Below are 13,754 nucleotides of genomic sequence, written 5' to 3'. Positions count from 1 at the left end.
GGGTCTTGCTCCTTTCTTTGTCCATTCCTACTTTTAGGCAAAGAATTCTCTGTCGTACGTAAATTTCTTTAATTGCATAATCTCAAAGGAAGGACTTTCTTGGATGTGGGAAGGGAGAGGCAGAGAGACACCAGATATGATTTTTAATTTTTTTTTAAAAGAGAATTTTTTAAATAAGGTGTTTCTGCCATATCTTACTGTTAGACCAGTTTGAATGCCACTGGCATTCAGTGAAAGATTCCTGCTGGGGAAAAAGTTCTGTTTGCCTGTTTTTTCTTCTTTAAGTTACAGTTTCAGAACTTTCCCATACACAGAACAAACAGCATGAAAACACATGAAAATAAGTAAGTGACTATAAGAGGGACAAAATATTTACACTGCCACATGATAGAAAGATCTGACCAGCAAAAATTACTGATTCCATCGTATGAAGGCATTATTTTCTGAGGTAGAAGGAAGTTCACCCTAACTAGTAAGAAAAATGATGATGCTGAAACATCTAAACTTAGTATTCAGCAATCAAAGGCACTCAGGGAGGGGGAAGAAAAAAGGTGGGGTGGGGGCAAATAACCCTATAGATCCAATTTACTAAAAAGTTATAGAACTCAGATCTGGAAAATGAAACAATTGCCGTAAAATCATGGGACAGACCAACAAGCCTTCTGATAACACACCCAAGTTTATTTATTTGAATTTGAAGGAAAACCACATGTCTGAAAACTATGGCCTCAAAACTGATGCTTGCAACAACTCAATAGCACAATTAAGTCTTACTAAAGAGAGAGGAAAAAAAGCCTAAAAGACTCATCCTCATCAAACAGGAAATAATTCATAGTTCTTCCACCATTTCTCATCTTATCTGGGAAGGATTCTGTAACTTACTGCAACTAAGTCCAGTATGACAGACACTGCTTACAGAACAGACAGGTTTAGGACTTCCTCCTATTCTTTTTAGGACTATTTAAGGCTTGCAAGAGTACTGTGATTACCCTGAAAATTTATAAATGCATATATAAAAAGTAAGCAGTACTGGAAACAGCAATATCTTTCTGGTTTAACCTTTCTGGCCCAAGGGAATGAATTGATTTGTATAGCTAAAGCAAGGATGACATTACATGTTAAACCTTTTGTTTCCAATAAAAGACAACATTTTTAGCATTTTGAACATTGCAATTTCCTACAGGTAGTTAGTATTAGCCAGGGGGTTTGCTTATTATTCTCATATATCTGAACCAAAAGAAACAAAGACCTATTGTAATTTTACTGATAGTTTATAGGAAATGACAATTCCAAACTCATTCAGTGCTGTTTGGTGCTTCACAAGCTTCTTCTGGCTACTCATCCTGTTGCTTTCAGACTGCCCAGCACACTGAAGGTAAGGCACTGTAAGTCATGAACGGTTTCCAGAGCAGTCCCAGCTCTCTGCACACTCTGGAGATCTCTCTCCTCTAGAACCATCTTGGTGTTTGGCTGTTCTTTCAGGAAGCTCATGTTGCTCACCAGACAAGTACAGAAAACCACTTATTTTTGTATGGTTATTTTCAATCCCATCTGTGACTGGCAGGAGCAAGGGAGGGGCAGGACGATGGGACCAGAGGCTGCAAAAGGACCCTTTGCAGCAATAACCAGCTGTCGAGCTGCGGGACTGCCTCCTCCTAACCCTGACAAAGGCACACACTGAAAAATGTCAGGATGAGCATTAAATATCCCTCTCCTTTTAGGTGCTTTTAAAACTTGTCCTGCAGTCTCCAAAACATGCTACAATTCATACTGCTGGAACCTCACCACCACTTTTACCCACAGGAGGAGAGAGAGACTTGCACAGTGCATGCAGATAGCTTGTCTACACTACCGGCATAGACACAGACGGACACTGAAGCCCTTCCCTGTTTTATGCTGCCTCCCAGACCAGCCAGAAGACTGATCTGGCAGGGCCTTTAAGTTCTCCACTAGAGAGCTGGGAATTGGTACAGTGCTACACCGTTACACCCACACCCACCTGAAAGATTGAAAGCGTGTTACAAAACCCTTCAAAGGAGTTAGAGGGGTCATTGCTCTGCCTAAGCACAAAACACCTCTGGAGTCCAGTAGTCCAGGAGTGCTTGGCAAACAGCTCCCTGCTTGCTTTGCCACGCCAGCCTGATTACACAGCTTTCAGGCTCAGAGCTGCTTTGCACCCAGCTAGCTCTGTTCCCAGGCAGGGCAAGCTCAGCTCGACCTGGAAGAGAAAATGCACACTTAAAATGACAGCTCTTCCCTCTGGAGGCCAGAAGATCCCTTGTTCTTGGAGTTCGTGGATTACTCCCAAGATAAAAGGCCACTCTCAGTAGATTTACACCCATTCCAGGGAGGACCCACAGAGCAAAAATTTTTCGAGAACCACTGATTCAGAGCAGGCTTTAGCTACCCTAATTTACAAGAGATATATGGGCTCCCAGCAATGCAGGCTCAGAAAATGAAGAAGAAAACCCCAAAATCACAGTAGGAACCCTGCCAGCACACACACCACTCCTCCTAGTCACAGTGAGTGTTAATGTAACGTAAGGAGAGATCTTGCCCCATTACAGGGCACACTGCATGTATACATACTACACCTGCATATGGAACAGAATTATTAACACTGGCTCTGAAGCTACTACTTCAGAACATTTTTCTTTGCGAGGTTAGGCACATACCTGGGTACCATCAGCTGTTAATTCTGATAGGAAATATTCGCTCTTTATATATTGACAGAATGCAGACAAATAACAGCTTATGTAACAAACAATGTACTATTACTGGTTACTCAAGGTCAATCTTTAAAAGCATCATACCAAGTTGGGAGCTAAAATTGATAAAGCTGTGCCAGTTTGCATGTCAAGATTGAAACAAACATATCTCAGCTTAGTATTACAGCTATTCAAAAATACTAAGGAAGAATTAGGGGGAAAAAGCTGACAGTATCACCTTAGTGTCAGTGAATTTTATTTTATGCAGGCCTTGAACCAATCTTACAGTCCTTCTATGGTGGCTCAGAAAGTGCTTAAGAAAAGACAAGAAAACCCCCAAGCAACCAAAACAAGCCAACACTGTTTAATATGACATATTAATATCACTGTGCTTGCTCACCTCCACCCTCTACTATCACTCTGACTTAAGTGGGTGCAAATGCAAATAATACAAAAGTCATTTGCAATTCTTAAACCATAAGAAAGATCAAAATGCTATTTTTGATTGGAAATTACATGTAAGATAAATTGGACTTAAGACTGAGAGTAACATACCTTCAAACCCTGTTCAGTCTTTCCAAGAAACTGCAGGAACAATAAATCAAATTAGAGGTTACTGGCTGGAACTTGTAACTCAAGATGGAATACAGCATTTGATAGGAGAAGAAGTACCTTATTAACATAATTATTTTTCAGACTTCTGGCACTTACGAAAAGCAGATTAAAAAGACAAAGCATATTTACAGTATTTTCTGGACTATTTAAAAAAACAAAAAAATATTGTATTTAGAAAAGTTTCAGCCACCCAAAATGGAGTATTATGTACTTTGGACCTGCACCAGTGGTTGGTATTGCTCCTGAAGAGTCATTACCAGTTTCGCTTGTGAATTTAGCTGAGGAAGGCCTCTTCATCTGAATATGGAAGACTGCAGAGGAAGGCATGAAAATATGTAAATAAATTTTAACTGCACAGTTTGGGAGTATGGTCTAACTTGAAAATTTCAAGATCTCTTGAAATAAAAGTTTCAAAATTTAAAAAGATCTTTCTCTTTCAGCAAATATGAGGAAAGCAAGTGTTTTGCACTGCTGCGGGTTGGGTTTGTAACTGGGCAGAAACACCAATTTAGTGTAGTGGTTTGGTCCAAGATACTCATTACTGTTTATCTTCTGTGAGATGAGAATTAGGAGAAATGCAAAGCAGGCACCAAACTTGAAAGAATATAAAGAAGTTTATTAACAGACCTAAAAGAAGGAAAAAAAATTATACCACACCTTCAGAACTCTTCTCCTCCCCCCACCTTCCTCCCTTCTCCCACTGACAATGTAAAAAGACAACCCTTGAGATGTTCAGTCTGTTTACCACTTCCATAATAACCTTGTTCAGTCCATTTAGAAAGAGAAGTCTCTTCTTGCTCATGCTATGAACACATTATCACAACGAGACAGCCGCCCACTTCCAAATATCGTTCAGTCCATTTAGGAAGAGGACTCTCTCTGCCTGCATGTGAGTCCCTTCCCCCAACTTGCGGCTTTTCCCGCAACTGCGTTTGAGGGTCCACTCTTGGAAGTTTTTTGGGGTACAATTTTAAGGTTGAGCTGTTCAGAAACAAAAAAACAGAGGCCCTTCTCCTTCCCTGGGAGCAAAGGGTCTTCCTCATCTTCATCTTTAGGACTATCTCTGGGAGCATCTCTAGGAAGTGAGGTTTCTCCTTTCCCATTTGGAGCAAAAGTCTTCATCACTTCCATCTCTCCCTGTCCAAACTTCTCATGAAATTACAGCTGCGTCAGCATCTGCCTATCTCAGCGCAGGTGCTTTTGCTTACGAGCTGAACACTCCACCCCCCATATCTTCATGGAATTACAATGGGTACTCTGATATATCATAGCTTCACAACAGAATTTCAGCTTTAAGCATCTCCTCTCTCACTTCCCTCAGGTTTTCAGCTCTTCACAGCAATAAAAGGGTTAATCTCACCTCGGCCTTGCAGCTGTGTGGAGCTGTGGCCCGGCCCGGCCTGGCCCAAGCAGGGCCTGGCTGGGCCCACTGGGCCCCACTTGGGCCCCGCAGCCACCTGTGCCAGCGCCGGAAACGAGAGAGAGCTTGGGGGGCATTTGTCTATTCTTAAGTGTGGATCACAGAGGTGGTCACAACTTTAAGTGGCTCATAGAATTGTCCATATTCAAACTGGCCAGCTGATAGGTTCTATCAGGTCATAGAGGAAGCTGTAAGCACCCCTTAGCAAGGACATCATCTCCGGGACTATGCTTGCTAACCTATGACATGCACATTGAATTCTTTCTGTTTTGTGGAACAGGAAAAGTAGGAAGAACAGAAGGTTTGCATAAACCCTGCTAAGGAATGAAATCATTCACGTGCATGTTCAGACACAGAGCAACTAAAGTAAAAGGTGCAGTTACACAAAAGAGCACTGGTTTGCAGGGAACAGCACAAAAGTACTTGGTACCTACAGGCAAAAAATCTCCACATCTCTCACTCCTACCTATTATTACATTTACATTCCCAGCCTACACAGTCTATCAAAGCGTGTTTTTCTCTTTTTCCTTTCATGTCCCTAGCTGAGAGAGAAATCTAGGAAGCAGGCCATGCTCCTCACATGGGGAAACACAGGAGGTATGCTGGGCACCCTTTCCACTGCTCACTTCCACATAGTGCATCCATTGTGATCAAGCTCTGTTTTGCTGGTGGTGAGGGGAGGGCTTTGGCAGCCACGTGTTACTGGATTGTTTCCAGCAAGGTTGCTCAACAGACATGCTACCAGGAACGCTGCACAGGCATTAGATGGATTTCTCAGTTTTCTCAGAAATAAACTTCTTTAATCTTCAAAAATTCTTTGCAAGTTTTTGTCACGTTCAGGGAATGTGAACCCTCCTCCTGCAGGGGAGGGGTTCCAAATTTCATGCTGATACTTAGAGGTGCCAGAGAAAACCTAACAAGTTTATAGCTCAGAATTCACAGCATGGATTCACACAGGGGACAATGAAATATTGATTTAATGATTAACACCATTGAAAAAGAGCTTCAGTCTCACTCGTCCATGGATGGCCAAATATTAAAGGCAGTATTTTGTTCATGAAGAGGCAACAGCAATGGCCTTTGGGGGAAAACATATAATACAAGCAAAGTAGTGAAAGATAGAACCAAAATACTGATGGTCATGCTCGTACACAATAGCGACAGGCATGCAGGAAAAAATATGAGGCAGCTAAATATACAGGAATTATTCTCATGGAAGGGATATGAAAAAGTACAAGAGGTTACACTACAAAACAGAAAGACCAAAGCAACTTACTTTATTATGAGACACTAAGCAATAAATAACATCTTCTGCTCAGTAAGCATCAAGTTTATGAAAAGTGAAGCAATGTAAACAACAAAATGAGCAGCCATAGGTTTGGCTGACATAGACACACGACCATGTGGGGTTTAGCTAGCCTAAAGACATGGACTTGGACATTTAGACTGTCATCTGTCAAGAAGATCAGTATGTCCATTTCCACCCCTCTAGTGGGAAATACACAGATTCTTCTGGCACGGTTGAAAAAATTTCACACCAATCTCAGCAAGAAACAATAAAGAAGTTACCACAAGTAACTCCATCCAGGGGAAGAGCCTTTAGTACCACTTCGCTGGCACTAAAGGTACCAACAGCATCCTCTTTATGAGCAGTGAAAGGTGACAGTCAGTGTGAATAAGGGTAGCTGGTGTGTGTGGAAACGATGATCAAAACCCACCCTGCAGAGAGTTTTTACAACATATGGAAAACGTGCTTCACACAAAGCACTTGGTTCACTCATAAGCAATCTGCTTCATTACATGGTGCTAGCTCCTTCCCTTTATGCCACAAAGTTCAATTTAAAGACATGAGGCAGTCCCCATTATTTCTACTTCTCCTGAATTTCTTCTGGAGCTCCCTATGGCTGACTGGAAACAAGCAAAACATTTCAGACTTGGTATACCACATCGGATACAACAAAAGTTTTAATTCCCTGGGCTATAAAGTGATATTCCAGGATGGAGTGAAAATGGCATATTTATTCTCCTGTATTTATTCAGTGCCACATGTAATAATATAATTTATTTATATTCATGTGTCACATGGGAGGACGAAGCTATAGCATTTATTCCAAATAAACAAGAAGAATAAAATAAATTTGTGAATCAAATTTTTTGAGAGTTCTGGAACATACATTCATACAAATACAATGATGAGCTTTTCCTCCTCTGAGTGTAAAACAGCATAAATTGTTATGACAACTTTAATGCAGAGACTGAGTTTACTGTCTGCTTATTCCAATACATAATTTTGTTCAAAGTAACCCCAGACTGCTAAAAAAGGGCAAAAGAAGATTTTTTTGGCCTTTCCTGATCTTGTTAGGATATGAAGTGCTGTAGAAATACTTCAGACTAGTATTAGTTGCAAAGGCGAATTTAATGAAGGTACACACCCCTGTACTTACTGTTCTCTTCAACAATTTCCTAGAAATACCTGTTGAGGCTTGAAACTACCAAGTTCTGTCAAAATGTTTGTCTTATGATCGTAAGAGTTCACCAGTCATCAACATTCACAGCCTCAAGTTTTCCAAAACCTTCCAGGTTTTCTACTCAGCATGTTAAGCCTTTGCAATTCCACACGGTTAAAACAAAAACTGTAGAAATGTGGCATCAGCTCCACTTCCAAGCAATTCACTCCAAGTCAAACTCAGACTTGTTTATACATGAACTATCACTCACCCTTTACATGAAACATGGTGAAAAGTTTTCCCAACCTTACCCCAGCCTTCAAACAACTCTCCTATTTCAACAAACGCACCTTCAGAAATGAAATTCCCATAGATTACCACACCAAATATAAACAAGCTACTTGGGAGTAACAAAAGAAAGATTTGCCAATACATCTGCAAAGACACAAGAAATGCTGTCCATGACAGGAGCAACACAAATATCCTCATGGAAAAATCATGGATGAGACTATCAATCATTACGTAGATGAACAAAGACACATAGATAAACAGTAAAGGGGATTACTGCCAGCGGGTTAATACTATTTAAAACTATAAACTATCAGTCCTTATGAAACTATGAACTTTCATGTTCCAAAAAGACATACAAAGTATTTTCAAAAAATAATTCCACAAACTAAACTTATAACAAAACCAGACAGTGAAAACCACGAACTGACTGCAACTACATTTTTTATTACATTTTATTATTTTTTCCTACGTTCTCAACAGTCTCTTCCTCTCCCTACTCCACATGCTTTGTAGGGGATAAATATCTTTTTCTTTCTTTCTTTACTTACTATATCTTAAATCCTCTTCTTTTGCTATCAGCCTGCTGTCCTTGCCCCACTGGAACCAACACTGCTTTCTCTCAAATGGTGTAAGAGCACAGTGATGTTAAACTCTGATAAATGGGTTTCAAGCTGCTTGTGGCTGCCTGTTTTGTGCCTGACAGCTTTGTGAGGTTCCTTTCACCTACATTTTATTTCTTACAATAAATTTCAATAAAACCAATAAGACTTTGACAGACACACTAAATTTCCAACTTCATTAGACCTGAGATTATTTTTTCTATCTTTTCAGGCTTAAATAAAAACTTACATCTTTTCCCAGGACTCGAAGTTCAAATTGAGTTTCCTTGAAGTGAACTTTTGTAATTCTAGGCCTGTAATATTGAGAAAAAAAGAAAGACAGCAGTTCATTAGCCTTTCATTTCATCCATTATAAAATATAAAGTTGTATATGCTTACACACAAAGACCAAAAAAAAAAAAAAAAACACAGGTAGATTTATATTTCAGGTATGCCCCGATGTCAGCAGAAAATTAGTGATATGTAAACATTTCAGCACGAGTATGGTAAAGGTGATCTACTGTTTTCAATACTTGGATTATCAAAGAATAAAAAATCTGCATAATCCAGAGAAATATTAGGAATTCTGTGTATACTTTTTTAATATTGCTATAATTAACCTTTCAAATAGATAACACAAATCATACTTTTCCATACAACATTGTTATTGTTTTAGCACAGACTGCACATTTAAATAATACATACCAGAAATACTTTCCTACTTGCTTTTTGTTCTTGTAGACAACAACTCCTACAGGTGTTAATCCTAAAAAGTATTCAGATTTGTTTTCACCCTAGAAAATAAAAATCTGTGTCATTCACACAGTTGCAAGTAGAATCACAGTAGCAGTGAGGTTCAGTGAGGAATTAATCCTGGTGACTTGAATATACTGTTTCACAATCCGTACAAATGGGAAAACAGTACTTGATCTACCTGATGAAAACTGCTATAGAAAAATTTGTAGTTCTGGGGGCAAAGAGGCAAGAAAGTATGGCAGTGAGGGAAAGAATGGGAATTTCATGCCATGGTGAAAAATAAAAATACCTTTTTTGTTGTTTTCTTACTGAATTAATTTTTGCTATTTGGCAAACGGCCAAATTTAGAAACTGAACTCCTTATTCAGGCATGAATGCAACAGATATCCCAACTTTCAGCTGAAAGTAAATAGCGATTTTCTGAGCTATAATATAACCATGCAGCTGCCTTCCCCCTGCTAAAATAGTGTCAGCAGCTGCTGCCTCCAAGTGAAGTAGCTCCTTTGGGAGAATCAAGCTTTTTTGTTGTTCAGCAAGGGCAATCACATGCAGGGAACATCCACATGCACCAGCTCCTCCAAAGGAAACTTATTCCTGAAGTCAGGATACAAATCTCAAACTGCACTGGTAGAAAACAGGGTGAAAACTCCACTGCTCAGTGGCAGAAGGCCCCAACCTCCCCAGTTTACAGTCAGTAACCAAAACCAGAAGCAGCTTACAGCTGAAAGAGTGCAAACCCTCCTGCATGAGGTTAAAAGAAAGTCAGCTGGAAAAGCTCATTCACCTACCTACTTGAGGCGGTGAGGAAGAGCCCTACAAGCTCTAAACCAGCAGAGCATGAGCAGCAGAATTATCAGCTGTGAGCGGGACTGACTTGAGATGCTTGGAAAGTGTCCTGTGTGATTACAGGGCTGACAAGGTCAACCTGCCAAGCTCTGCCTGTGCTCCTCAGTGAATGAACTGCTAAAGGCCACTTTACTTTTAATATGACCAAAGGAGGAAAAGAGCTACATCTCGTCATGTGTGCTGCTTCAGTCTCAACTGAGGGCTTCTGCTGCTGTTGTAATCTAAGTAGGAACAATGATGTTCACAGGTTACCCAGGCAGGGATTTTATTGCACAACAAAAGCAAGCTATGAGGCAAAAAAAAATTCCAGGCTGTACTAATTTAACATGATTTTGTTGGATCATGTTGAATCTTGTTCCGGTAACTCCCCAGCTTTCTATAGGTGGGAGGGGAACAAAGCCTGGGATATGAATACAATTAAGCCACAGGGTGCACTAAAAGGTGCTTTATATTGCAGGCTACACATTTTTCAGCAGGAAATAGATACTTAATCTTTAGGTAGCATCTTGATTTCTTTATTTTCTTTCAAGTAATTTTACAAAGTACTGACATCTAACTCAGTGAACTATCTATACAACAACTCCCCATTTGAACTCCTGATTTTCTTTCATTCAAAAAAAAACAAAAAAAACCTGCCACAAGCAGAATAATTCAAACAAGATAGAATGATGTTTCCACCAGGAGCATATAGCCTCCAGGTGATGACTTGGATCCAACCCCAACATACATGCTGACAGACAAAAGAAATGGAGGGGTTTTCAGAGGCAATACAGACAACTTGCAATGCTGCATGATACAACATGGGAAAAAATGGAATCTTTAGTAAAACCTTCACAACAAATATTTTAAAAAGCCAGACATGCTACTGCTACTCCACCCTGATTTTTGCAATGGTGTTAAAAAGGTTTCAGGACACACTCTTTCTTTAAACAAAAATAATGTGCAAATTCTTCTGTCAAAGACAAAGGCAATAACCCTCACTCATGTCTCCTGACACTTGCACAAATTACTTCTTTTCTATCTGAATTGTTTTTATCCAGAGTGTAACTGATTGGTTTTTATAGGCATAACACAATCACAGCATTTAATCTGAAAATCATTAGGCTTTTGTGTGTATGAATGACCGAATCCTCTCCATCTGTAAATATGTGTTCCTTTGCATTTCTTGAGTAGTGTTCCCTTTCCAGTTATCCTGTGGCAACAAAACTGTATAAATACTGTTTCACACATTAGTGCAGTAATTGTTTTTCACGGTTACCACTTACATAAACAGGATGGAGATCCACTCCATACATTTCCAGAGATTTGGCCAAACCTAAGTAGTTAACTTCTGCCTCAGCAGGAACTTGGCCCCTGTAAACACAATTATTCGTAAGAACCTTGCAATTTCAATCAACATATAAAAATAGACCATATTAACAAATACAGTTTTCTGGACGCATATGAAGCCCTTCTTACCAGTTTTTTAGACTGTCATTGTATTTTCAACACTGAACTTCTTATTCCAAGTAAGACTAGATCTCTAGTGGTCTCCTACCACAGACCTTATGCTATTTTATATATATAATATTTGCCTAATACAGTGGCTAACCTTTTCCTTGCTGTCACAAACACACTTCAGACATTTCATTTTTAGGCTTCAATATGCAAAATAACTTTTTTCCCCAATAACTACATGATTATTAACAAAGCAGGAACAGTAGGACTGACTGGGGTACTATTTCCCCATAGCAGTGCTGAAGCTACAAATTTGTGAAAGCAAAGTTCATAACTTCAGACAAACTATTACTTTCTTCATAAAATCTTGCTTATGGTCGGTCACACCAACTGGTAGTTCCCAAGTCTGCTACATTGAAAACAACGTTTGGATTCTGTTTCATGAGATTAGCCATTTCAAAGATTCTGCCTGCCTTCCTAGCTACAGATATCAATCCATCAGTTAAAAAGTACCACTGGCAGGAAACAACTGGGGAAAACTAGTGAAGGAACAATCCTGGCTAGTAGGAACATATTTGACATTAGTGACAATGGATTTATTTTCAAGAACAAAACAACTAAATAAATTCAAAGCCTTGTCCTCAGAATTTAGTTTGCTCTTCCCTTAATATCTGTCATTGATACAAGAGCAAGATACTCTTCTGTAAGCTTGAAATAGTTGAAGCTGCGTTTTCATTTTCACTTCTTTTCAATAATTCTCTGAAAGCAACTGGACTGTTATTGGGACAGTACAGCATGTCTTGTAAAAATATCAGCTCAAAAAGATGCATATCCTGCTTCATCCTGTTGGTTTTCTTGGGGAAATACTTCACTGGATGTGCTGCCTTTCAAATTCAAGGTGTGAAGTAGAGCATTCTACATTCAACATTTTGACCAAAGATCTGTAAAAGTCCTGCAAGATGCAAATTCTTGATTCTTGTCTCTGTTCTCTCTAGCCTAAAAGCTACCATCCAGGTTTTCCCAACTTTGAGTTGTAACTGACAAAGTAAAAAGCACTTCCAAGGTCAAAGACGTGGAACAGCAGTGCTAGCATGAATGCAATAGGTATTTAAAGGTATTCAAAGGTATTTAAAATGCCTTCTTTGTATCTGGCAGATGGACTGCTTCAGCTCATCTTATCCATGTAGCAGCACTGCCACTGTTTCAGGTGCTCTTCTCTCCAAGGACTCCTGAAAAAGCAGCAGACCTGAAGCTTGTAAGAGAAATCCCTCTCTTCAAATCCCAGTAGATGTGTCATTCATTATCTGTATTCAGAACACGCAGAACACTGGATATTCGGCACATCAGTAATGTCACATCTGTCATGTCTTTTATACACTTTTGCTGTAAGAATTTACTCTGCAGCTTGATTTGTAATTTAAAGTCTTGCAAGTGGCTCTTGGAAATGTCAGCAAAATGTTCACAGGGGCTGTATTGTCTCACTGAGCTCCCAAGCAGGCTAAATACCAGTCCTGAGCAAAGTGGATTACCCCATTACTGAATTAGTGCTAGAATACAACACCAATTTAAGTGCTGCTGTTAGTCTTTCCTTACTGACCATGCTTAGAAAAATGCTGATGCACTTGAATTCTTCTGTTCTCACCTGCCTCTGGAAGGACCAATGTCAAATAAATGTTTCAGTGTGTTTTTAGAAATACTTTCACAGTAATGCATCATGTATTAGAAACTGAATTTGCAAAAATATTGAAGGAAGCAAAGATGTGAGCTGGAGCTTCTGAAGGAAGCAGATGGAAGCCAGAGAAAGAAGTCCTCCCAAAAGCAGAGGGAGAAGCCAGAATGTGAAGGGATGAAGGACTCTCGGGGACTGAAAGAATTCCCATTAATACAAAGGGTGTTTCATTTTCATCGTGTGTGAAAATACAAACTCTCCTCAGCATCACACATCCCAAAACTAAAGCAGTCTTTGCCACTGGCAAAGTGACAGCCATGCAGCTGACACACACACACTCCTTTGGATGGACAAAGGGCACCTGAGTGCCACTTGAGGCCCTAAACAACATCAAAAGCTACACTTTGCTTGTGCCCCACTGACAGCATGAAATGTTGATTCAAAACACAGCAGCAGCTGACTTTCCAAGCACGGGTCAGTGATAGATCTCCCACAGTCTGAAATGGGCACTGTCAGCAGTGCAACACCAGCTCTCCTGTCTGCACTGAGGGATTCTGTCTCTCCTCCAGCACCAAGTGTTTGCTTTCTTATGTGTGAGCCCCAAAGTCACTGCTTGATCCTCCAGATGTGCATGACAACATCAGGTCACCTCACACTGCTCTCTGACCTTGGGCCTGTCATGCTGGTTATAGATGGGACAACAATTACAATAGGCAGGCTGAAGAGACTCCATGCAGTCAGAAATCCCCTCCACCTTCTTCCCTCACCTTCCTTGATTTATAAACTCTCTCAAAAAACCACATCCTTACTGAATCCCTAAATAGCTATTGTGATGTGTAAAAAAAACTGAAAGAAAATATGCAACAAAAAACAGTTTTTCTGGACATAACCAGGAGAAGGGAGGTATATGCAGTGCCACAGCTGTGCTGGGAAAAAAAAAAAAAAAAAAAGCCCTGTGTTTCCATG

General features: G+C 39.9%; 1 protein-coding gene across 1 annotated transcript in view; it reads right to left on the bottom strand.

Moving 5' to 3' along the window:
* Positions 1-13,754, bottom strand: part of EPB41L4A (erythrocyte membrane protein band 4.1 like 4A) — a 118,914-nt gene that overhangs the window by 42,197 nt on the left and 62,963 nt on the right. The window contains exons 7-9 of the mRNA XM_042028026.1: positions 10,948-11,035; positions 8,786-8,874; positions 8,331-8,394 (exon numbers count right to left, since the gene is read on the bottom strand). Coding sequence (XP_041883960.1) covers positions 8,331-8,394; positions 8,786-8,874; positions 10,948-11,035 — 241 coding nt within the window. The remainder of the gene's footprint in view (positions 1-8,330; positions 8,395-8,785; positions 8,875-10,947; positions 11,036-13,754) is intronic.

Source organism: Corvus kubaryi, unplaced genomic scaffold (assembly GCF_017639235.1).
Source record: "Corvus kubaryi isolate FWS band 111438036 unplaced genomic scaffold, C.kubaryi_AGA036_p1.0 37302, whole genome shotgun sequence".
Classification (NCBI taxonomy): Eukaryota; Metazoa; Chordata; class Aves; order Passeriformes; family Corvidae; genus Corvus; species Corvus kubaryi.
Note: the sequence above shows the minus strand (reverse complement) of the source record. Positions and strands in the feature narration are given on the sequence as shown.